Source organism: Aotus nancymaae, unplaced genomic scaffold, assembly GCF_030222135.1.
Source record: "Aotus nancymaae isolate 86718 unplaced genomic scaffold, 86718_ANA_hifiasm-v0.15.2.pri h1tg000108l, whole genome shotgun sequence".
In the NCBI taxonomy this organism is placed as follows: Eukaryota; Metazoa; Chordata; class Mammalia; order Primates; family Aotidae; genus Aotus; species Aotus nancymaae.
Genome location: NW_026988523.1, coordinates 29,453,396 through 29,480,191, shown reverse-complemented (window position 1 = coordinate 29,480,191; position 26,796 = coordinate 29,453,396). Strand labels below are relative to the sequence as shown.

The following is a 26,796-nucleotide window of genomic DNA, read 5'->3' as shown; positions in this document are numbered from 1 at the left end:
CCTTATCATCTATACTATTCCCTCTTGTCTCCCTGAAATCTACCCACTCCTGGCTGTGTGTGTCTCTCTCTGTCTCCCTCTCTCATTCTGTCTCTTTCTCTGTCCTAATCTCCTGTGCATATGCACACACTCACCTTTTTACCTTGTTCTGAGAAACAAAATACTATTTTTCAAACTACGTAATAAGATAATCAGGCTAGACTTGACTTGGTTTTTCAAGATTTCTTTAGAGTAGGCCTCATTTCAAGTCATCTCTGATGACCAGATTTCCAGATGTACCCCAGTTGAAGTCAGTTCATTTATTTCCTTTAATTAATTGTTATATGCTGTGAGACCTACAGTTCTGGTGGTGTTGAAGTTTTGGACGTTGTTGGCGCAGTGCTCAGGGGGAGGAAGTGGGCAGGGGACGGTCCAGACCGATGGCCACCCACTGAGCTGCTGCTACTTGGCCTCCTAGGGCGCCTTCCGGTGCACCCTGTTCTGCGGCTGTTCTTCTTGTTCCTGACGCTTCAGGTCTTTTTCTAAATGTCTGTGTTTTTGCACATTAGAAGTTACCTTCTTCTCATGACCAGAATCCAAAGGGATTTCTAAATTCCACTTTTTCTTTCTTTTCAGTTCTTTACATATTGTCACGCAGAGAACGGTGTCCACTAAAAACATAATTCCCACTACCATATAGAAAAGGAAATGAAACCAGACAGGAGTTGGTGACTGGAGGCCTGAAACAGAAAAAGACAAAGAGAAGAGATACTATTTAGAGACTGAGTTATGTTTGGAAGGGAAGGTTGGCTGAGACCTGATGTACCTGTGTCCAAGGAGGCGTTGGTCGTTTCAGGGAGCAGGAAGGAACTGGTGGCAGCTCTAACTGGCTATATGGTGTATAGACGGGGACAGGCTCCTTGGAAGAGCTTAATTGCCAAGCGCCGTCAGTGGACTTAACTCCATAGTTTCAGAGACAACTGCTATCTCTGTGCCATTTAATACTTGAAATGAATTTGGGTTGAGGAGTGACATTTTTCCCCACAAAGAGCCTTTATTCTGGAGCTGACAATCCCTCTGCCTCAGTTAGAGATACCCTGGGAGGTGGTGATTTGCAGTTTACAAAATCACTGTCTTATAAATCCACCTTGTGAGCTCCTTGAAGCAAGGACTCTACTGGAACGTCTGTATATCCACAGACCTGTGACAATAGATAGGAGGAACTGGATAAATTGTTGGTGAGATTGTTGGTGAGGGGGAGGGAGGCAGGGAAGGGGGGGGTCAGTGGGTGGGGGAAAGAGTGGGAGGGAGGGGAAAAGAAAATAAGGAAGGAGAAGAAAAGAAGGATAGAGGGAAAATGAAGGGAAGAAATGGAGGAAGGAAAGGCAAAGGAAAAAGAAAACGAAAGGAAAGGAAATTTAATAAAGTTCGTGAGAAGAGTGATGTTCTGATCAAGGATGGAAAGGCCTGCTGGGGGCTCTTCCTGAAAAGACGTTCCCCTCCTGTCTGGGCCATGAAACCCTTGAACAAAGCTCAGTGCCATGGGAGAGGAGGGAGCCCCTCGAACAAAGCTCAGTCCCATGGGAGAGAAAGGAGCCCTTCGAACAAACCTCAGTCCCATGGGAGAGAAGGGAGCCCCTCGAACAGACCTCAGTCCCATGGGAGAGAAGGGAGCCCCTCGAACAAACCTCAGTCCCATGGGAGAGAAGGGAGCCCCTTCTCCCGCGCCAGTGGCTTCCCGTCATTTTCACTCACCAAGCACTTGAAGCTCCAACTCCGGGCTGCGCTTAAGGAGATTTCCGTCTTCTGTGGCGGCCTCGCACCAGTAAAGCCCAGAGTCTTCTCTTCTAGCAGCTAATATTTGGTATTCAGAGGATGTGTTCCTGCCTCGCAGGGTCTTGCTGCCCATGTGGAAGGAGAAGTAAAGCTGCGAACCAGGCCTCTGCAGGAGCAACTTTGTTTCACAGCTCAGGGTGACGAGATTCCCCTCCAGGAGGGGGGATGTCACAGACGCATTCAGCACTGGAGCTGGAAATAGCTCTAAAGAGAAAGGTGATGGGGGACAGGATTGCCTGTTTAGCAGCCAGGTCCTTTTCACAAGACATGCCCTTTACCCCCTTGGGAAAGCTGGCCCTGGGAAATGCATCGATAAGGCATAACCTTTCTTACTTCCGGCACAGAGTCATTCTTGGGGTGTCTTAATAGACATAATTAGGGTTGCCAGCTTGCTCAGTCCTACTGAGAATACCCCCACACCAGTGGTCCCCAACCTTTTTGGTCCTAGGGATGGGTTTTGTGGAAGACAATTTTTCCACAGCCAGAAGGTGGGGTGGGGATGGTTCTGGAAGGAAACTGCTCTGCCTCAGATCATCGGGCATGCGCAGTTCACAATAGTGGTCGTGTTCTTCTGAGAATCTAATTGCTGCCACTGATCTGACAGGTTGGGGGAGCTCAAGGGTAATGGTGCCTCAAGAGGAAGCTCACCTCCTGCTGGACGGCCCAGTTCCTAACAGGCCACGGGCGGATAAGGGTCGGGAACCCTGCTTTACATGGTCCATCCTTCCCTAAGTGGCCATGTCATCTGGTAGCCCTTTGGGCAGTGGTCAACTAGGAGTGAACCCTGATTCACATGCTTGTCATTTCAGTGACTCATTAGTTGTGTTCCCGACTTAAAAAGATAATATGGGACAGTAATTTCTTTCCCGCGGGAATGAACTGTTTTTTTTCTCAGAAAGGAAAAGGTTGCTAGTGATTGTATTAAAAGGAAAGGCAGGCCGGGCGCGGTGGCTCAAGCCTGTAATCCCAGCACTTTGGGAGGCCGAGGCGGGTGGATCACGAGGTCAAGAGATCGAGACCATCCCGGTCAACATGGTGAAACCCCGTCTCTACTAAAAATACGAAAAATTAGCTGGGCATGGTGGCACACGCCTGTAATCCCAGCTACTCAGGAGGCTGAGGCAGGAGAATTGCCTGAACCCAGGAGGCGGAGGTTGCGGTGAGCCGAGGTCGCGCCATTGCACTCCAGCCTGGGTAACAAGAGCGAAACTCCGTCTCAAAAAAAAAAAAAAAAAAAAAAAAAAAAGAGGAAAGGCAGCCGTGAAAGAGCCAGACAAGGCCATATGCAAACTGGAATAGCGGAAGCTGCTTAGCTTGCAGATATCTGCTTAGGAATAAGCGGCACCACAGAGGCTGCACTGTCCCTGAGAGGTAGACGGACAGTATAACCCAGTTCCTAATGTTTTCTATGGAGCTTTCATGAGATTCCATGGCATTATTTTCTTCTAACTCTCTAGCTACCTAGAGTGAGTCTCTCTATTCCTTACAACCAAAATAAGATGAATGAAATGGATCTACATTATGCCCTGACTTTGACATTAGCTCCTGTGATTATTGATGGGGGCTGAAGTACACTAGAAAGAGCAATGGACTGGGACGCAGAGACCTCAGTTTTGGTTCCATCCCAGCCACTGGTCATGGTGAGGCCTTTAGTTAAGCAGTTGACTTCTCTGGAGCTCAGTTTCTTCGCTTGTAAATGAAAGTGAGGAGTTTAGATTATTTATGGTGGTCCCTCGGAGGGAGGGACCATCAGTTCTATGACTATTCCGATACAATACCTTTCACAGTGACAGATACTCCTGCTGATGTGTATCGGTGCCTTCCCATGCCTGAGCAATGGTAGATTCCATTGTGACTTATGTTGGTTTTCGGAATGGTGAGATTAGAGTTCCAGGAGAAAGACTTGAAGGCTCTGCCATTTCGATAGTAAAGCACATTGTACACTAGCTTATTCTTCCACGTATGACACCTCAACGCCAGAGGCTCTCCTTCCATGAAGACTCTGCTGGAGACCTGGAGTAGCAGCCAGTCTGAAAAATGTGAATTCAAAATGTATGCATACAGTGGAGGAGGTACAAGGAAGCCCGAGTTTGGCTGCATGGCTTTCTGTTTTTTCTCCCTGAAGCATCCAACCTCAGAGCTCTGCTAAATCTCAGGCCTATGTCCAGTTCCTTAAATATCTTTAGCTTTGGTGGAAATTAAAGCAATCTTTACTGGCAACTGTGCACGCAGCCCTTTCTTATCTTCCCTTTCCAGATCTCAGAAGTTGGTTGAAACAAAAACGGTTCATACAGCATGGTAGGCAGAATTCTAAAATGATCCTGATGACTCACTCCCTTGTGTAATCCCATTGAGTGTGGGTAAAACCTGTGACTTGCTTCTAGCCAACAGAATACAACAAAGATGATGGGATGTTACTCTTGGGATTGCTACATTGTGTGAGACTCTATCTTAGCAGACTGGATGAAGAAAATCTCCTCCTGACCTTAAAGAAGTAAGCTGCCATGCCGGGAGAGGGCCACAAGTCAAGGGCCTCTTGGACCTGAGAGTGGCCCCACATTGACGGGCAGCAAGAGAGTGGGAACCTCAGTACTATAACTACAAAGAACTGAATTCTGCCAGTGACGTTTGAGCCTGGAAGAGCTTCAAAAGAAACACAGCAAAGTCAACACCCTGACTGCAGCCTTGGAAGACCCTCAGCAGGGCCCTCAGCCAAGCTGTGATGGCAGTCCTGACCCATGGAAACTGGAAGATCATAAATGTATGTTGTTGCAAGCTGCTAAAACTGTTTCACAGCAGTAGAAAACAAATACACTCCACGTCTTGACAAATTTGTTAATAGGACCACTCATCCTAAGACAAACACACAGAAGGACGAACATCAGATGTAAACTTCCTACTACGTTGATAGGAATACTCGCATATTAATGATATCATTTGCAAAACAAGCTCCAAGTCAAGGGGTTCTTTCTTTTGACATACACCTCTACACATAACCAAAAATGCTTCACCTACTTCTCCAGAGGCGGTTGGTTTGGCTAAATAAAAATGGAGTTCTTAGGAGACCAAGGAGGAGAAGAGAAAATAATGCTTTTTCCCTCTCCAGAACTTATCTAAGAATGGAAGGCAGGTGTTTCTATGCTATATGTAGCATGAATTTTACAGTCATAGATACTGACATAATGCTTCCAAATATAATTAATTCTCTTCCCTCCCTTATTTTCACCCACAACCAGAAGGTGCTGGAAGATTGCACTGCCTGAACGCTGACATCTTTACATATCCAAAAGAGTGGGAAATTGTAACACACCTCCATCGGAAACCGTCAAACACTAGTAATTGTAGAAAATATTAATTAATAGACTTGATTTTGTGGGATGCTGTACTTTAGAAAGAAAATTCATATGCTTTCTAAACACACATGTAATGTAAGAAAAATTAAGTGTGAACTAGGCCACAAAGCGTTTTTCAACAAATACTAATGAACTGATACTATACTTAACACAAACTCTAACCAAGATGCCATAGCATTAGAAATCATTAACAAAGAACCACCCTCCAAAAAACTTCTAAATAATTCATGAATAAAACATGTCTAATGGAAATTTAAAAACTTTTAACCTTAAGTGGTAATGGGAATATTACAAATCAAAACTCACGAGATGCGGCTTTTAGCAGACATTCCTAATTTCCTACTCAACAATCATTCGCCCATCTTCATGCCCTTGGAGCGGCTTGGGGACACTCGTTTTCAGCCATATCATTAGGATTCAGGCCCACCAACCAGCTGCATATTCTTGGTCTCAGCATATACAGATTAAATTGAAATGCCTAAGGGTCAGTGAGCTGCAATTGAATCTCCCACGGCTGACTGTGGCAAAATATTTTAAAATAGGGCATGACAGCAACGACCCCAGATTTTGGTGTATTGTACTGTAGTAAAATTAAGAAGTCTTGTTCACTGAAAGCAAACAAACAAGACTCTGATATGATAGTGAAAAGACAAGCCACAGAATGGAGAATATATTTAAGATACTTGAAAAAGGACTTATATGCAGATATCCAGAATATATAAATAACTCTCATAAGTCAATACGAAAAAGACAATAGAAAAATTGTCAAAAAAACCTTATGAAAGAGAATACCCAACATGCGAATGGTCAATATCATAGTCATTAGGGAAATGCTTAATTTGCATTTATATATCCAAAAGAGTGGGAAATTGTAACATACCTCCATCAGAAACTGTCAAATACTAGTAATGGTAGGAAATATTTGAAACACGTAAAAAAAGGTCCACAGCCATAAGAGGTCAAAACCAGAAACAGTCCAAAAGTCCCTCAGTAGAACGGGAAAATATGAAATACACATAAATAAGAACAAATGAACTTCAATTCATACAGTTCACAATCATCATGTCGAGAAAAAGAAACCAGACACAAAAGAGTACGTCTTGTCCCGTACTGTAGCCCTTTATGTGAAGTTCAAAAATAGGCTGAAAACCTACGGTGCTGGAAGTCAGTGTCAGGGGGTGGACTCGACCTGGGCAAGAAGGAGCTTCTGGGGCGCCCGAAATATTCTATTTCTTGATCTGGATGCTGTTTACTTTGCAAAAATTTACTGAGGTGTACACTTATGGCTTGTCGTACGCAGGTTATATTTCAACGAAAATTCACATTAAAATGTAATGTAAAAAAGATATGATTCTCAGTAAGTCACTGATGCTGGTTGTCCTAGAGTCCGTGTAGAGGCAAAGAAAATGGCCTCTTCCCAGCCCTAGTCCTTCTGTGGTCACTTGAACCATGAAACACTTCTGCTTGAACTATACAAAGTGTCTTGAAACAGCTCTGTCAGAGGTTGCAGTGAGCCAAGATCGTGCCACTGCATTCCAGACTGGGCTACGGAGTGAGACTGACTCAAAAAAGAAAAGAAATAGCTCTGTCAGCTTCCCTCACCTCTCCATCCTAAGAATTTATTTACAGAGATCTAAGGGACACATGAGGAACATCAAGTCTCCCCTCAGACATTCAGACAGTTTCAACACGCTTCCTCTAATAGCAACCATGTCTGCATAAAGGTAATTTTGCCTCTAGTGTGGATTAACTTTTGCATTCTCACTTTCAAAGAAGTTTCAACTCATGACTTCTGAATAACTAAATAGTACATTTGGTTATTTTGTCTTGCATATTGAATGAAGCATTTTTTCCTGAGAATATTGCAGTCTCCATCTCTTGACAAACAGAAACTCCTTACAGGTTTAAGTGGGTGGTGGGTTTTTCTGCTTCTATTTATTAAAATATGACAATAATTCCATGTTCTGAATATTATATACTATGAAATGTGCCCCCAGAATGTATGTATAAAGATGTTTACTGCAGCAGTGCTTGCAAAATAAAAAGAATGGACAAATAAAAAATAAAAAAAATTAAAAAAAATGGAAAGGTCTTATAAATTTGCTGATAGGCAGAATGGTTAAATTAATTCTGGTACAGTGGTGCAGCAGACATTTTAAAATAGATTTCTATAAATATAAATAGGCCTCCAAGATATTTTAAGTGATAAAAGTAAGATGTAGGACAATACATAGAAATTATTCTACCAACCACAGTTTTAAAACTACATATATATAATACATATTATGTATAATTTAAATATATATATATATTAGCAGTTGTTTTTCTGTGGAAGGTGACTGCAGACCTAGGGTTTTGGGGTGGGAGGCATAATTCATTGTTCCTCATTGCCCATTTGTTTCAATTATTATTATTTACTATGTGCAAGCATACATTTGGAATAATAATACAATCTCAGGGCCTAAGTCTTACTCTAGACATCCTACTTAGAGCTGGCCCAGCTGAATTACTGTCGGTACACAGTTTAAGGACCCTGCTGTGATGTTTTGAGTATACTGATTTCATTTCACCTGGTAAGTACAGAGAGCTGAGACCTGCACTAAGATAAATCGACACACACATATCTGGCGTCCAGAAAGGAGAGAACACAGAGGAAGACATTGTGGTTTCCAGCCCTCCTGGTCCAAGTCATACTTACCTCTGCGGACTTCCAGCTGTACGGGGTCACTTAGCACTGAGAGACCTGTCTGGCACCTGTATTCACCGCTATCGTCGACACTGGCAGAGGTGATGCTGTAACTAGGGGTCGAGGTCTGAGTGGCTGTACCGTTGAGAAACCACTGTGTGGCGCTGTTCCCAGGCGCATGGGGCCCCACACACTGTAATGTTACGGTTTCCTCTGGGAACACGCTGACCCAGGGAGGCTCCAAAGTGATCACTGCCTTTGTGGGGTCTACTTGGAGATTAAAAGAAGAAAAAGAAGAAGATCAAGTGGAGTAAAAGGGAGGGCTCTGGGCAACCGGTAAGGCTTTTTGTGGATAGCACAAGGGAAAATACATATTTAGATTTATTTGAAAAATAGGCAAGTGGAAACTACATAAGCCAGCCTTTAAGAGTGTTCAACTCCTGCTGCAGAGACTTCTGTTCGTGTTATCAAATCCTCATCGAGTGTTGGGAATTTGGGGCTCCTGAGGATTGAATTACTGATGTAGGTTTTTCTGTTGGGAGCAATGAAGCAGGGTTTTAGACTTGGACAAGCTGTTTTCCTTATCCTCTGGGCTACACTGTCTCTGAGAGTACAGCGCAGGTCAGCAGCTTCTGCGCTGGAAACGGAGGTTGAAACTCCTCTCTTTGAAGCCTTCAGTACTTGCCTGGCTCTTTAAGAGGAGAAAAAAAAAAAACCACTGATCTTTCTCGTAAGGGAGACTGGTTTCCCAACATCCCGCTGGGAAACCCAGCAGACTACCTCAGGGTTTGTGCGATTCTGGCCCTTTGCTGTTGTTATATATACATTTAGGCATTTCATTTAGAGGAAAGAGCTCATTCAGAAAACTTTTGAAAGAGAGCTTAAAAATCACAGTTCTTATGAAAATCATACTCTGAACATGGGAGATTTGACATAATTTGTAAATCTTTCTCCTTTTTCTGCTTTCCCTATGTGCTCTTCTTCAGGTTAATAGAACCCATCCTTTGGAAGTAGGAAAATGGCATAGAAGGAGAATTGGAGATCACTCACCCACTTGCCCATCAACTGGAACTGCAAGAGATCAGAGAATAAAGATACCAGTTGGTCCAGGGAAAATGATGAAGAAGAGAGAATTTGGGAGACAGAATTAATGTAGACTCAGGGATCAGCTTAGGTCTTTTGAGGTTCTATTTTCCTTTCTCAAAATTAAATACTAACAGAACTGAACAAGCTACAGATGGTTATCAATGAAACGTTACTGTGGTGCTTCCAGACTTAATGTTACCTCAGGGCCTCCCTTCCCATCCTTTTGATAAAATAAGCTCTAATAAACCAGGGAAGCACAGATACAGTTGTCTCTATATTCACGAGTTCTACCCAAAGTTACCCCAGCAAGACAAAACTCTTGACTCCCCACAGCCACAGCCTGAACCCTTCTAACCATCCGCTCTGAGTCCAACTTACCCCAAAGGAGCAGAACTGTCAAGAACCACATGTTATCTTCAAGCTGGTGGGAGCAGTGAAATCTGAAGATATTGAAGAGGTTCTGCTGGGGGCTCTGGAGTCCAAGTAGAAAAGAGGAAGGAAATTGCCTCTTCTGAACATTTTCATCATGTTCCTTTTTTGAGAAATACATCTTGAATTTATGAAACATGCTTTCCCCAATTCTTGTACCTCTTAGCCCATCTCTCCCAGTCTGAAGCTCTGACTTTTAGGTTATGAACTCTCAGAATCCAGGTAAAAGCTGAAGTTTTATTGACATTCTATTCCGATTATCTTTTCCTTCTACCATTTCTGTTTCTTAGGGTTAGAATATGGCAAAACCTCACTTTTAAAAATTGGTTCAATGCCTGGATAATGCCACCAAATGATCATTTGAATCCAGAAGTTTCCATATCGGCCTCTGTGAGGCCATGGGAAAAGTTACTCATCTATGAGAACTGCCCTAATACAAACCACCCTCTGCTCCTCTGCGGAACACAGACAGGCTCAATCTCCCATTTTTGTTAAAAAAGAAAAGAAACTCTTCCTGAAAGACGTCATGAATTTGGAGTGTTTATTTTGGCTAAATCCAGGGAAATTAAATTTTTAATGTGGATGCTATAGAGGAAAAAAATAACTCATGTACACGGATATGAATATCCTCAAGAAGAGAATTTCAGAGTACAAGTGGGGAGCTCTGTGCCACTAAACTGAGGTGGTTCTGAGACAGACTTGTAACCCTATAAAAAGACTTTTAGCTGTGGTGATAAGAGAGAGAGCTAAACAGAAAGTGGGAGTGTAGAGAGACTCGGGTGGCAATCTTACTGGCAGAGAATGAAAAATGATGACAAATCATGCTGTAGATTGACATACTGGCCCCAGTTTCTCACCTCTCCCGGAATCTACACTCTCTCTACAGCCTCATAAAGGTAATTCTCTGACTCTTTGACTGTGGCTCATCACGCAACTTTCATTGGCCAGTGAAATATGAATGGAAACGACATGGTGCTAATTTCAAACTTGACACTTAGGAAGGAAGCCTCACACATTATCTCTCACCCTCTTGTTCTCCTGTGATTGCTGAGACAAGATCATGTTTTAGCTAGCCAGCCACAGTACGAAGCAGAGCTGCCCTGGACATTGTAGCTTGACGTGCAGCTGCCTCACCTGCCCTGCAAACTTGTGAGTGAGAACTAAACGCTTACCATTATATGCCACTGAGATTTTAAGATCGTTACACGAACAATAGCTGACTGACACAAATGAAAAGCAAGGAAGAAAGGCTGGGAAGAATCAGGGTGTTCTGAAGAGATGAGAGAAGCCTCAGCTTGTTGAAATTTATGTTCAAAGCCTGTATTTGTAATTATTTTACTATTTTGTCTCCGAAGTTTTCAACTGTATGCATGTACCATAATTTATTTCATCAACTTCTGTTCATGAACATGTAGGTTATTTTTAATTTTTTACCGTATGATCAGTAAAAAAGACTGTTTGCTACCATTGATAGTCCTGTGCCTACCTTTAAACATTTGACTTACTGCTTCCTTCGAACACATTCCTAGAATCAGTAGTGCTTACTCAAAGGAAATGTACATTTTTTTTACTTTGGATAAGATGCTATCAGATTGTCTGTCATCATTGTCCTCATCACTGAATAAATTTTAGAGTGCTTATTACATGCCAGACAAATACGCTTGATGCATATTTTCTTATTTAAGCCTCACAATAATCTGTGAGGAGACAATAGTATCTCCATTTTACAAATAATACATCTAGTGAAAGAGGAGATCGGTAATTTGTCCAAGGTTGTAAAAAGTAGAAGCAGGATTCGAAACCAGACAGTTCGATTTCATTTGCCTACTCACCAAGGGAGTAAACGGTGCCCACCCCATCCCTTACAATTCCTGCTTTGTAGGAAAATAGCTGCTTCTTTGAAAAATAAGTGAAATCATTTCATTGATCAAGATAGTATGAGGGAATTAGGATTGTTGTGTAAGGGGAATGTAAGATCTATAACTTGGAAGGATAAACTACTTTTTTTTCTAATAAATATCTGTTGTTTCCAAATGTTGAGGAAATAGCCGTTGATGGAGGTTTAAATTCATGTGAGAAGAGCTAGAAAAATGGAGCAAACATAGTGACGAATGCAGAGTAGTTTTCTAGCATTTGATGGACAATGAAAATCATGCTCTGTTCTCACTTATTATTATTTTTTTTCTATTTTCTTGTCTTGGGTATGTCTTCAGCTCTCTTCTCACTTATAAGCGGAGCTGAGCGATGAGAACATGGACACGTGGTGGCGGAACAACACTCTGCGACCTGTCGGGTGGGGTGAGGGGAGGGAGAGTATCAGGAAGAACAGCTAATACCTAGGTGATGGGTTGATCTGTGCAGCAAATCACTATGGCACACATTTACCTACATAACAAACCTGCACATCCCGCACATGAACCCCGGAACCTAAAATAAAAATTGATGGAAAAAAAATCATGATGCTTATAAGAACCATTAGGAGAATTTACATCCGTATATGACATTTGTATTTCCATATACCGATCCTTTTTTTATGCATATATTGTTATTTTCTCTTTTTTTAATACTGATACTTTTTTTTTTTTTTTTTTGAGACAGAGTTTCGCTCTTGTTACCCAGGCTGGAGTGCAATGGCGCAATCTCGGCTCACCGCAACCTCCGCCTCCTGGGTTCAGGCAATTCTCCTGCCTCAGCCTCCTGAGTAGCTGGGATTACAGGCACGCGCCACCATGCCCAGCTAATTTTTTGTATTTTTAGTAGAGACAGGGTTTCACCATGTTGACCAGGATGGTCTTGATCTCTTGACCTCGTGATCTACCTGCCTCGGCCTCCCAAAGTGCTGGGATTACAGGCGTGAGCCACCGCACCCGGCCTGTACTGATACTTTTATAATGCCATCATACTCATAGGCTTTATTTTTTAAAAAAATCACTTTACAGGCCAGGCACAGTGGCTCACACCTGTAATCCCAGCACTTTAGGAGGCCAAGGCGGGTGGATCACGAGGTCAAGAGATCGAGACCATCCTGGTCAACATGGTGAAACCCTGTCTCTACTAAAAACGCAAAAAATTAGCCGGACATGGTGGCACATGCCTGTAATCCCATCTACTTGGGAGGCTGAGACAGGAGAATCGCTTGAACCCAAGAGGTGGAGGTTGCAGTGAGCCGAGAATGTGCCATTGCACTCCAGCCTGGGTAACAGGAGTAAAACTCCATCTCAAAAAAAATCTTTACTTTCTTTTAGAACTTAAAAAAGTCGACTAATATTTTATACAAATGAAAAAATATGGTGAATGGTGCAAAATAAGAAAATGAACATTTATGAACCCACAACCCAAATTAACAACTAGAATATTATTAATGTCATACCAGATTTCCAGCCAAGATGGAGTATCAGAGACTGGATTTATCCTCTCACCTGAAACAAAACTAAGCTAAACAAAAGAATAACATACATGAAAATGTTTTTCTGAAACCGTGGACATCAGGCAACAAAAGACAGTCATCCCTGAGAGATAGGGAAGAAAACAGATGATTTTTTTTTTCTTCCTACAATTGCCTCGCCCACTGCATTGAGAGGGTCTCCAGGCTATGGTACAGGGAGGGGAACTCAGACAGATCCCAGTGGAGTCCTGGAGTTGAGGAGACACAGCTGAGAGTCCGGAGAGATCAAAGTGGCTAGAGTTCATGGAACAAAGAAATGGAAATGAAAAAGCTGCACATAGAGAGATCTGCTGAGGGTCCCCACCAAGTATTCAGCAGAGTAGTAATCAGTGTGTGGATCTAGGAGGAAGAGGCTGAAGCACAACATGTAATTTAAAAGGTTTACTTGAGCCACAGCTGCCCGAGACACACTTCCAAGTTAACTCAGGGAGTGCTCAGTCAGCCTCTGTCAGACGCAGGTTATTAGAGGCAAAGGTAAGAAGGAGTGGGTGCGGCTGGGCGCGGTGGCTCACGCCTGTAATCCCAGCATTTTGGGAGGCCGAGGTGGGTGGATCATGAGGTCAGGAGATCGAGACCATCCTGGTCAACTTGGTGGAACCCCGACTCTACTAAAAATACAAAAATTAGCTGGGTGTGGTGGCACAGGTCTGTAGTCCCAGCTACTCAGGAGGCTGAGGCAGGAGAATTGCCTGAGCCCAGGAGGCGGAGGTTGTGGTGAGCCGAGATCGAGCCATTGCACTCCGGCCTGGGTAAAAGAGCGAAACTCCGTCTCAAAAAAAAAAAAAAGAAGAAGAAGAAGAAGAAGAAGAAGTGGGTGGATACAAAGTTCTTTGATAGAAATTTTAATTGGTTTACAAAGATAACATTGATTAGTTATTGGCTATACATTGTTGAACTATAGGGCATGAGTTATGGTGTCCAGCATATGGCATTTTATGGCTGCTTGGCATCAGTCTGGAGCCCGTATAGCAAGCAGAGAATAAATAATTTAGCAAGCGGAGAATAAATAAATTAAGAGAGCTAAATAATTTAAGAGAGAATTATTTAGCTCAAGGGGAAGTGATGACTGCAGTTTCATTCCAATACCTCTCTGAGCCTGATAATTTTTTTTTTTTTTTTTTTTTTGAGACAGAGTCTTGCTCTATCGCCAGGCTGGAGTGCAATGGTGTGATCTCGGCTCACTGCAACCTCTGCCTCCTGGATTCAAGCGATTCTTCCGCCTCAGCCTCCCGAGTAGCTGGGACCACAGGTGCACGTGCCACCATGCCCGGCTATTTTTTATATTTTTAGTAGAGACGGGGTTTCACCGTGTTGACCAGGATGGTCTCGATCTCTTGACCTCGTGATCCACCCGCCTCGGCCTCCCAAAGTGCTGAGATTACAGGCGTGAGCCACTGCGCCCGGCCGGGCCTGATAATTTAAAGGGGCTCACATTCCTCAGATAAAAAGTTTCTTCTTTTTTTTTTTTTTTTTAATTTCACAGGTGCGTGTGTGTGAAAAAACTAACCCGGAAAGAATCACTTGAAAACAGTAACTGGAACGGTACCCAGTGCTCACACAGGGCTGGAAATAGTGCCAGTTCCCAAAAACGGAGAGCACAATTCGCAAGGCATGTAACAGAGAACGCAGAAGGGTCTTACCTCAGTTAAGACATGGAAAATAGAGAAGGACTAAAATCCAACTTCTAGAGATGGAAACCAGTATGCTGGATGAGACTAAGAGCACATTGGACCACAGAAAAAAGATGAATGAACACAAAGACAGAACAATAGAAACAGTCCAAAATGAAATAGAGAGTTAAAAAGAAAATGAAAAGAGCATCAGTGAGGTGTGGGACAACTTCAAGTGGGCTAATATATGTGTAATTGGAGTCCTTGAAAAAAGAGGGAGGTGGATATGTCAGAGGAGTTGGAACCAGAGCAACTCTATCTTGAATAGGGGTAGGGGAAAAATAAGGCTGAGACCTACTGGGCTGCATTCCCAGGAGGTTAAGGCATTCTTAGTCACAGGATGAGATAGGAGGTCAGCACAAGGTACAGGTCACAAAGACTTTGCTGATAAAAGGATACGGTGAAGACGCTGGCCAAAACCCACCAAAACCAAGATGGTGATGAAAGTGACCTTTAATCGTCCTCACTGCTCATTATATGCTGCTTATAATGCATTAGCATGTTAAAAGCCACTCCCATGAACACCATTACGGTTTACAAATGCCATGGCAACGTCAGAAAATTATACTATATGGTCTAAAAAGGGGAAGAACTGTCAGTTCCTGGAATTACTCACCATTCCTGAAAAACTCATGAGTAATCCACCCTTTGTTTAGCAAATTATCAAGAAATAACCACAAAAATAGCCAACCAGCAACCCTTGGGGCTGCTCTGCCTATGGAGTAGCCATTCTTTATTCTTTTACTTTCTTAAATAAACTTGCTTTCACTTTACGAACTCACCCCAAATTCTTCCTTGCATGAGATCCAAGAACCCTCTCTTGGGGTCTGGATTAGGACACCTTTCTGGTAACAGATAGAAAAAATATTTGAACGAAGAATGGTCAAAAACTTTTCAAACTTGATGAAAACTTGTAGGAGACAAGAATGTGCCACCCTAAAATATGACTTTTTGGCATAAGGATTATTTTGAGCTGATTATTTTGAAAAACAGTAGACACTGGAGAATTCTAAAAACACAGTAGAAGTTACTCTTCTGTAAGGGCAATTTACATTTTTTTTTGAGAGAGAGTCTTCCTCTGTCACCCAGGCTGGAGTGCAGTGGTGTGATCTCAGCTCATTGGTGCAATCTCTGCCTCTCAGGTTCAAGTGATTCTCCTGCCTCAGCTTCCCAAGTAGCTGGGATTACAGGCATGTGCCACCACACCTGGCTAATTTTTGTATTTTTAGTAGAGGTGGGGTTTCATCATGTTGGTCAGGCTGGTCTGGAACTCCTGACCTCAGGTGATCTACCCACCTCAGTCTCCCGAAGTTCTGTGATTTCAGAGGTGAGACACCACAGTGGCTGGAAATTTACATTTTTAAAGGAAATCTCCATTTGTAAGGCTATCTCCCTCTTTGTGCTAGGAAAAGAAGGAAGACTAAATCACAGAGGCTCTTATCAAGGTAGAAGGTACCAATTTAAATCTGCATAATAAACCTTACTCTTGTTTGCTTTCCTGAACATTTTCCCAAAACTGGCTTTCCCAACACCTTTCTTTCTTTCTTTTAGTTGAAGATGCTATATAAGTGAAAATTCTAGGCCATCTCTTTGAGAGTTATTCATTTTTCCCTGAGTATCTGTTTTTCTCTTGTTAATCTGTCTTTTGTTATTAAGGTTTATTAAGGTCCTAGCTGAGAACTCAGAAGGGTAGAAGAAAAATTATTTTGTCTCCCCTACACTATAAATTTACAATTCCAAGATTCTCAATGAACCCCAAGCACAAAAACAAATCAAAACACCCCCCAAACAACAAAAACCATGAAAAAAATAGCATAAGGATATAATAATCAAATTACTGAAAATTTGTGATGAAGATAAAATCTCAAAAGTGATCAGAGGAAAAAAAGACATGCTACACACAGAAAAACAAAGAAAACATCAGATTTCTTGCTGGAAATAATGCAAGTGAGAAGACAATGTAGCTGCAAAATCTTTAAAAAGTACTAAAAGAAAAAAAGATGTTATAGATATGTAAATGTTTAATTTTATAAGATGATGCCAAGTTAATTTCTACATGGCTATATTACTTTGCCCTGCCATTAATAGGATATGAGGATTTCTATGTCATTAAATTCTTGGTCAACACTTAGTATTTGTCAACAAAAAGAGCCAAACTCTGTAAAATTTTGGAGATTTATTTTGAGCCAAATATGAGTGCACAATGGCCCGTGACACAGCCCTCAGGAGATCCTGAGAACATGCACCCAAGATGGTCAGGACGCACCTTGGTTTTATATATTTTATGGAGACATAAGGCATCAATCAATACATGTAAAATGTACATGGATTCAGTTTGGAAAGTCAGAACAGCTGGAAGTAGCAGGCAGGGGTGGGGTGGCTTCCAAGTCACAGACAGATTCAAAGATTTTCTGATTGGCAATTGGTTATTATCAATAGAAAGGAATGTCTGGCTTGTGATAAGAGGTTGTGGCATCTCACGCCTGAAATCTCAGCACTTTGGGAGGCCGAGGTGGGCGGATCATGAGGTCAAGAGATCGAGACCATGGTGAATCCCCATCTCTACTAAAAAATACAAAAATTAGCTGGGCGTGGTGGCACACACCTGTGGTCCCAGCTACTCGGGAGGCTGAGGCAGGAGAAATGCTTGAATCTGGGAGACAGAGGTTGCAGTGAGCCGAGATTGAGCCACTGCACTCCAGCCTGGTGCCTGGCAACAGAGCAAGACTCTGTCTCAAAAAAAAAAAAAAGATGTTGTGGACACCAAGGTTTTATCATCAAGATGAAGCCTCCAGGTGTCCAAGCAGCAGACTTCAGAGAGAGTAGATTGTAAATGTTTTTTATCAGACTTAAAGAGTCTGTTCTATCAGTAATTTTTAAAGGGAGGGGGATATGATGAGGCATGTTCAGCTCCCGCTTCCCATCATGGCCTGAACTAATGTTTCGGGTTAACTTTGGAATGCCCTTGGCCAAGAGTAGGGGTCCATTCAGATGCTTGGAGGGCCTTAGAATTTTATTTTTGGTTTATATACTACAAGAAGACTTCTCAGTCCCCATCTCCATTTTTGTAGTTATAAAATAATACTCTATAGTAGTCTTAGTTTAGATTTCCCTGATTACTAATGAAGTTGACAGCTTTTTCGTATGTTAATTTACCATTTATGTAGTTTCTTCCATGAAATATCTGTTTGTGGCTTTTATTTTGTTCATTGTATACACTTTTGTCTTCTTATTGGTTTACAAAGGTTTAAAAATTTAGCCTGATACAAACCCTCATGGCTTACTTCTGTTGAAATTATTTTTTCCTGATTTGCAACTCATCTGACTTTATGTTGTCTTTTCATATATAAAAGTTCTTAATTTTGATGTGGTTTGTCAGTATTTTATTTTATGGTTGGTATTTTGTCTTGCTTATGAAATCTTTGCTGATTCCAAAGGATTTTCTTCTAAAAGTATTAGAGTTTTGCCTTTTACATTTAAGACTTAAATCCATATTTGTAGGTGATGTAAGGCAAGTATCTAATTTCTTTTTTTTCCCCATATGTATAACCAATTGTCCCAGTACCATTTAAAAAACCTAATCATCCTCTTTTTGATATGAACTGACAGTTCTATCACAAAGTTTCACATATGTGTGTTTCTCTTTCTAGAGCTTATGCTGTTTCACCAGCAATTGGCTTGTCTTTGTCTCAATACCACATTGTCTTAATACTATAGCTTTATAATACATCTTTATACATGGTAGTGCAATCTCCTTATTCATCTCAGGATTTTCATAGTTATTCTTGGATTTTTGCTCATTAATGTACACATTGAATCGAGTTGTCAGATTTCTTAATATTTGTTGGGATTTAGATCAGATTTACACTGAATATGTAACAAATTTGAAGAGGATTTATACTTTATGACATTGAGTCTTCCAAACCATAAACGAAGTATATCTATTCAATTATTTGGTCTTTCTTAATAACTTCCCATAATTTGCATAGTTTTCTTCATAAATGCCCTGTGCAAATCTTGCAGGATTTCTTTCTAGGGGTGTGTGTGTGTGTGTGTGTGTGTGTGTGTTTGTCTTTGCTAATTCAATTCTAAATGTTTGTTTATGATATAATGGAAACACAGCTGATTTAGGGAGCATTGATTTTATATCCAGATACCTCACTAAAAGTCTTTAAAATTTTTTTTAGATTAGATTATTTTACAAAATTTTTTGTGTCTTCTTTGCACACATTCCTATTTTCTGCAAATGTTTAGAGCTTTAAATTTCTTCCTGTTGACTGGGCATTGTGACTCATACCTGTAATCCTAGCCCTTTGGAAGGCTGAGGCGGGTGGATCACCTGAGGTCAGGGGTTCGAAAGCAGCCTTGCCAACATGGTGAAACCCATCTCTACTAAAAATACAAACATTAGCTGGGCGTGTTGGTAATCCCAGCTGCTCAGGAGGCTGAGGCAGGAGAATAGCTTGAATGCAGGAGGTGGAGGTTGCAGTGGTCACTGCACTCCAGCCTGGGTGACACAGTGAGACTCTGTCTCAAAATAAATGAATGAATAAATAAATAAATAAATTTCTTCTTTACAATACCTACGCAGTGATTTTCTGTAGGATTTTGGTAGACTTTTTTTTTTCCAGGAAAAATGATATCTTACTTCTTAGTTTCCTAAATCATAAATGGATGTTAATTTTATTGAATGCTTATTCTCTATAAACTGAGATCATAATATAGTTTTACTCTTTAAATGTATTACTGTGGCTAATTACATTTTTAGATTCTTGCTGTTAAAGAACTCTTAAATTCCCAAGTAAATCTAATTTCAGCATGATTTATTACATGTTATAAGATATTGATGGATTTGGTTTGTTAATGTCTTGTACTTAAGATTGTTAAATATGCATTCATAAATTTCACCAGGAGCTTTTCAAAGTTTTTAGTTTTGTTTTTTTTTTTTTTTTTTTTTTTTTTTTGAGACAAAGTCTAGCTCTGTCACCCAGGCTGAAGTGCAGTGGCACAATCTTGGCTCACTGCAACCTCTGCCTCACAGGTTCAAGCAATTCTCCTGCCTCAGTCTCTCGAGTAGCTGGGATTACAGGCACCTACGACCATGCCCAGCTAATTTTTGTATTTTTAGTAGAGATAGGGTTTCACCATGTTGGCCAGGCTGGTCTCAAACTCCCAACTTCAGGTGATCTGTCCCCCTCAGCCTCCCAAAGTGCTGGGATTATGGGCATGAGCAACCATGCCCGACCAGTTATTAGTATTTTTTTTTTTTTTTGAGACGGAGTTTCGCTCTTGTTACGCAAGCTGGAGTGCAATGGCACGATCTCGGCTCACTGCAACCTCCGCCTCCTGGGTTCAGGCAATTCTCCTGCCTCAGCCTCCTGAGTAGCTGGGATTACAGGCACGCGCCACCGTGCCCAGCTAATTTTTGTATTTTTAGTAGAGACGGGGTTTCACCATGTTGACCAGGATGGTCTCGATCTCTTGACCTCGTGATCCACCCTCCTCGGCCTCCCAAAGTGCTGGGATTACAGGCGTGAGCCACCACGCCTGGCCAGTTATTAGTCTTTTTAAAGAATCTACCTTAGACTTTGTAGATTCTATTTATTGTATCTTGTCTTTTCTATTTTAATCACTTTTGCTCTTATTTTTATCTTGTTTTTCCTTTATTTGGTTCTATTCTGTCCTTTTTCTAATTTCTCAAGTCCCATGCTTAGGTTGTTAATGTTAACCCTTCTTCACTTCTAATATAGGAATGTAAGAGTCTCTTTTTTATTCTAACTACTCTTTTAGCTGTATCCCATACGTTTGGATTAGTGTTCTGACAAATAACAGAAACACAGTTATTTGTGAATATTGTATTTCTATTTTTTAGTAATTTTTCTAACAGTGTACCATGCATGTTTTGTATGAGAAAGCATGAAAATAATCACCAGGATGAAATCTTTTTTTTTTTTTGAGATGGAGTTTCGCTCTTGTTACCCAGGCTGGAGTGCAATGGCACGATCTGGGCTCAACGCAACCTCCGCCTCCTGAGTTCAGGCAATTCTCCTGCCTCAGCCTCCTGAGTAGCTGGGACTACAGGCACGCGCCACCATGCCCAGCTAATTTTTTGTATTTTTAGTAGAGATGGGGTTTCACCATGTTGACCAGAATGGTCTCAATCTCTTGACCTCGTGATCCACCCTCCTCAGCCTCCCAAAGTGCTGGGATTACATGCGTGAGCCACCACGCCCGGCTAGGATGAAATCTTTAGAGGAGAATTCATTCACCATTTTCAGGTTGTAGGCAGTGGCAACAGAATTATTACCAAAAATTCATGGTTGTAGATTCCTAATGTGTAGATATTTTTCTGTAGCCACTCTACATTATCACCTTCTTCCTCAAAGTATTTCAACTCTGGCAAATCTATCTATGAAGATGCTGATTGTCTGCAGTGTGTGTGTGTGTGTGTGTGTGTGCACACGCACATGCATATGGCTGAATGTGCACATATATTACAAATTCTTTCAACATCGGACATATGTACAAAACAAATGACCTCCTTTATAACAGCATGATCCAGAATTTCTAACAATTTTACTCTTGGTGAAACAGTCTTTGTGTCTCTCAATATTCTTGGGGATTAGTGAATGAATAAGGGTGGCGATCATTTTTCCTGTAATGACCTATGGGAGGAAGCAGATTCAAGTAGTAGTGAGAAACTTCTCTGTAAGCGGATTTGACTGTTTGAAGTGTTTTACAACGTAATACTACATCAACCGGAAGCTTCCGCTCTAATGATGTAGCTAATGCTCCTGCCCACAGCTCCTCCAGCACATAATCCAGGCGATAAGTAACCTTTACTCTGTGATCAAGGTTTGTGGGAGTCAGATCAGTTTCTCTGAACCTTGAAAAGCTCTCAACTCACATAACTCTTAGGGCTTGGGTAGCTGTGGACTGGTGGACTCAGCAAGACTGTCCTGAGATAGTCATTTGCTGAAAATCTTACACTTTGGGGGATCAGAAGGAGCATGTGCAGTGGTTCTAATCCTTGAAAAAAAATTTTTTTAAGACAGGGTTTTGCTCTGTCACTCAGGCTGGAGTGCAGTGGCATGATCATGGCTCACTGCAGCATTGACCTCTTGTGCTCAAGTGATCTTCCCACCTCAGCCTCCCGAGTAGCTTGGACTACAGGCATGCACCACCACGCTCTGCTCATTTTTATATTTTTTGTAGAGTCAAGGTCTTCTTACGTTGTCCCGGCTGGCCTTGAACTGTTGGCTCAAGTGATCCTCCTGCCTTGGCCTCCTGAAGTGCTGGGATTAAAAGTGTGAGCCACCGCACGTTGCCTGAAAGGTTTTGCACAGTGATTTTGTTTCTTAGGGGTTTGTCCGGTCTATTAGGGTAAGACTATCCTTATTCATAGTCTCGTTCTTTGTCACCACAACTTAGTTTCTCTTCCTCCAGTCATCTCTGGACTGATTCTTAGCAGGAAGTGAAAACAAAACTTATCAGAAAGACAGAGTAAGAGAGAGAGAGACAGAGAATGTGTGTGTGTGTTTTCCACCCATCTAAACAAGCCTGGAACACGCCAACGTTTCAACGTTTTACTCAGATGAGAACATCTTACTGTTGTCTCAATTTTGTACTTGAGATAAAACTACAAGAGGTCAAGTTACTTCCTCTGGGTCAAAAAATTAGTAAATGGTGCAGCGAGACACAAACTAGCTCCCTGTGTAGTTCTGTGCAGTAGTGACAGAAAAATCATAAGGTTTAACAGAAACAGAATGATTGCTAATTGCCCTTGAATAGGCTTCCCTCTACACTTGTAACTCAGCAATCCTCTGTCACGCAATTAGCAGCTTTATCATGTGGAAGAGGAAGGGGCTAAAATTAGTCAGAGTCAAGTCATTTTTGGGGAAAATTAGTCCTTTGCAGCAGGGGTGTAGAGAGAGAGTCAGGAAATGAAGCACTGTTGGCTGGGTGCAGTGGCTCACGTATGTAATCTCAGCACTTTTGGAGGCCGAGGCGGATGGATCACGAGGTCAGAAGTTTAAGACCAGCTTGGCCAATGGTGAAACCCTGTCTCTACTAAAAAATACAAAAATTAGCCAGGCTTGGTGGCATGCATCTGTAGTCTCAGCTACTCAGAAGACTGAAGCAGGATAATTGCTTGAATCCGGGAGGCAGAGGTTGCAGTGAACGGAGATTGTGCAGTGAACGGAGTCTCGCAGTGACAGAGTGAGACTCTGTCTCACAAAAGAAAGGCAGAAAGGCAGGAAGGCAGGAAGGCAGGAAGAAAGAAAGTAAGAAAGAAGGAAGGAAGGAAGGAAGGAAGGAAGGAAGGAAAGAAAGAAAGAAGAAAAGAAAAGAAAACAAAAGAAAAGAAAGCAAGCATTCCTGGCCTGGTGGCTCATGGCTACAATCCCAGCTACTTGGGAGGCTGAGGCAGGAGGATCACTGTGCCCAGGAGTTTGAGGCTGCAGGGATCCATGATTGCACCACTGCACTTCATCCTGGGTGACAGAGTAAGACTCTGTCTCTAAATAAATGAATACATAAAAATAAAATAAAGCATTATATCCTCATAGTGGCTTAGCATTTGGTAGAAGTAGCAGATATTGTACATCTTCTGGCTTTTCGTGGGGTGAGTACAGGCTTCTTGTGGTCAAAAGGGACATGGGGAGACAGTTCTTCTTACAACTCTATTTTACAATACTAGGGTAGAGCTCAATGAAGACCCTGTTCAGGATACTGTTAGCATTTGAGACGATCCTCTGGCCTCCCTCCTCACCTGACTCTATGAAGATATTGGAAGATACGTGTAATGCATAGTTTGTGGCAAGGTTTTCTTTTGAACATTAGCCTAGAAGGAAGGGGGATAGCTACGCTTGTGCCCACTGCTGAGTCACAGAGGCTTGAATAGAACCCCTTGGCAGCAGCCTAAATAAACAATGACAAATGCCAAACCGGGGAGAATTGAGGTGGTTTCTAAGTTACAACTAGAGTCTTTCCCATTCTACCACTGACTTCTAGATCCAAGTCTTGGCTCTTTTCACTTCAGAGACATCTAAACAATATCCAAAGAAGACAGGAAGATGTGGGAAAGTTCGGAACTTCCTAGAGACTTGTTGAACAGCTTTGACCAAAATGCTGATATTGATATGGACAATAAAGTCCAGGCTGAGGCTGTCTCAAATGGAAATGAACTATTTCCATGTTTCTAACATGGCAGTCTTCAGTGCTGTCTCTATAGGTTTAGGAACTATGGCCTGTGATGCTGCTGGGGCTCAGAAAACGATACCCCAAAATACGGCACTTTGACATGCTGAACTAAAGAAGCTGCCTCAAGGTAACTTTCTCTGACCTCTCCCCACCCTTACCTACACCTCGCCCCCATCCTCTTACTTTCCTGAAGCACCAGCAGGGACTCTCTATGGAATTTCCTTATCTAAGAAAGATTCTTTCCAAAAGACATGCAAATTGTCAGCCGGGCATGGTGGCTCATGCCTGTAACCCCAGCACTTTGGGAAGCTGAGGTGGGCGGATCACTTGAGTCCAAGAGTTCGAACCAGCCTGGCCAACATGGTGAAACCTCATCTCTACTAAAAATACAAAAAATTAGCTGGGTGTGGTGGAGGGTCCCTGTAATCCCAGCTACTCGGGAGGCTGAGGCAGGAGAATTACTTGAACCTGGGAGGTGGAGGTTGCAGTGAACTGAGATTGCGTCATTGCACTCCAGCCTGGGCGACAGAGCAAGACTCCATCTAAAAGAATAAAATAAAATAAAATAAAATAGGAATGCAATTGTCTTAAAAACCCCCTCCCCAGGAATCTCATCAAATAACTAGGAAAGATTAACCACAAGTGAAGAAACTAGGCGTCCTCACCTTGCCCTGACAGACTTTTCCTGTATTCCTCCAAGTGCAGCTCAGAGAGAGTACCTGAGAGGCTTTATCTGCATAATAAAACAACGTTTGTTCACAGTTGTGCCCTTCACCATCTGGCTACCTACCCCAGAGCTCATAGGAACTTTGTCCCAGATCATTGTTCTTTGGGTTCATTCATTCCCCCTGAAAACCATTCATTGCTATACCCTTCATCTCCCCTTTCCCTATGAGGAAGGGTATATATGCATTTGGACTTTATTGGGTTATTGGGTAATCAACTTATTTTGATTCCTCTGAGCTATACATGTTAAATCAATTTTGTATGCTTTTTCTCTTCTTATTAATTTGTCAATAGTCCACGTTCAGCAAACTTTCAGAGGGTAGAAGGGGAAGCTTTTTCTTGGTCTCTACAATGACAAATTAAACAGATGAGATCAGAAGTCTGGGAATGCAAGGACTTCCTGGGATCATATCATTATTTTCCCTGATTTGGTTAGGAATACTATCTCACTAGCGCAGATAGATGGCAGATGGTTCAGTTCAGAAAACTCACATGTGAGATCTGTATATCAGATATGTGGGGCCCTCACTTCCTCAAACCAGTGAGTTTAAGGGTGACGTGATTTCTCTTTTATTCACATATATAATCCATACTCTCTAAAACATTTCTTTTTTCATTTTAGTGATTTCCAAGCTATCACTTTAGTCAAATGAACTTATTTCTGTTAAATTGCAAATAATTACTGCTAGGATGAATCCCGACTGAAAGAGTAATCAGTAATTCTCTTCCGGTCCATCCCCTATCAGATTTAGATAAAAATTCAATGTTTTTAAATTTCTGTAGGTTGGTTAGGAGATGTGGGAGAAGATGACGGGGAGATGATAGAAAGGGAATTTAGGTAATGCTGCTGTATTTACTCATGTGCTTCCTTATTCCCTTAGTTAACTCATTTTCACACATTTCTTCAGGATCTTGTTCAAGAAGATCTTTCAATTTTTTTCAGCCTACTCTAATTACTCCTCTATGTTACTGCTCCTAATTTTACAGACTACCCTATTACTTGTTATTGCTTTTTCTTTTCTTTCTTTTCTTTTTTTTTCTTTTTTTTTTTTTGAGATAGAGTCTTGCTCTGTAACCCAGGCTGGAGAGCAGTGTGTGGTCTCAGTTCACGGTAACCTCCACCTCCCAGGTTCAAGGGATCCTCTGCCTCAGGCTCCCAAGTAGCTGGAATTAACAGGCGTGCTGCCACACTCGGCTAATTTTTATATTTTTAGTAGAGACGGGGTTTCACGACATTGGCCAGGCTGGTCTCAAACTCCTGACCTCAAGTGATCTACCTTTCTCGGCCTCCCAAAGTTCTGGAATTACTGGTCTGGTAGAAAAGGGGCAGTAATGACTATATCCCTCAAATACTATGTCCCCAAACATCAGCAAATGAGCTCAGTACCTGACCTGATATGTGAAGAATGAGAAGAGAAAACCTAACCTGAGGCTAGGTTTCCTCCTTTGTGTATTAAGGATTGGGGAAGAAATAGAGCAGAGATTTGCCTTTTTTACAGATATATTTCATTCCAATTTTCTGATGTCACTCCAAATAATACTATGGAAGAAGCGTATTAGGCAAGTCCTTCAAAAGGCTATTTTCTTTCTAGTTTTACTCCTTTCGTGTATCATGCTGGGCCAGGAAATGGACAATTCAGTTGTCCAAGGAAATGTCATTTTAATATTACAGTGTAGATATCCGCAGTATATGAGACCATGCCATAAATTCAGCTATCTTAGCGCTACACTATCTAAGAGGTTACCAACACCTTCCCACTATATTTAATTTACCTTTTGAAATTACATATGGTTATATATATACACACACGTATACATGTGTATATGCATATGTAAATTTAGTTGTGCATGTGTATACGTGTGTGTATGTAGTAATATGTATTACTACACAGTTGAATGTAACTCATCGGGTAGTGTTACACAGTGGGCAACACACTGACAGCATAAGCCAACTCAATCAAATGTGAATAATGTAAGATGTGAAACATTATTTTATTATAATTTATTATTAAATTTTTCTGAGACAAAGACTTATAGGAAAATTGATGGTCCAATAAAGAGACTTTCCTCCACTAGTGTCTTCGTCAAAATAAAGTTGCCATCAAAATAATTAAGTTACAAAAATTTAAATCAAATTTAAATTTCATCAAAATAAAAATTAAATGATTGAATTAAGAACAAAAAAGTCCGCTCTGGTTTTGAAAAATCTGCCCTGGGTCCAACCAGCCTTAGGTCCTCAGGCACCGCTGCCTTTATTACTGGTGCCCATTTACTCTGCCAGCACTTCCAAAGATGGGTTTTGGGACCCTCCCGTGCACCAGGTGTCCAGGGTCCTAAAGTCTCAAGCATAGCCGTGAGACTATCAAAGGAGCAGCACCACAT

General features: G+C 41.6%; 1 protein-coding gene across 1 annotated transcript; it reads right to left on the bottom strand.

The window, feature by feature from the left end:
• Positions 1-279: 279 nt before the first annotated feature.
• Positions 280-9,494, bottom strand: FCGR1A (Fc gamma receptor Ia). The gene is made up of 6 exons (XM_012442107.3): positions 9,319-9,494; positions 8,905-8,925; positions 7,867-8,121; positions 3,594-3,845; positions 1,735-2,019; positions 280-719 (listed from the first exon to the last, which is right to left on the bottom strand). Exons 1-6 carry the CDS (start codon positions 9,488-9,490, stop codon positions 454-456), a joined length of 1,251 nt encoding a protein of 416 aa, XP_012297530.2. The 5' UTR covers positions 9,491-9,494; the 3' UTR covers positions 280-453.
• Positions 9,495-26,796: the final 17,302 nt, after the last annotated feature.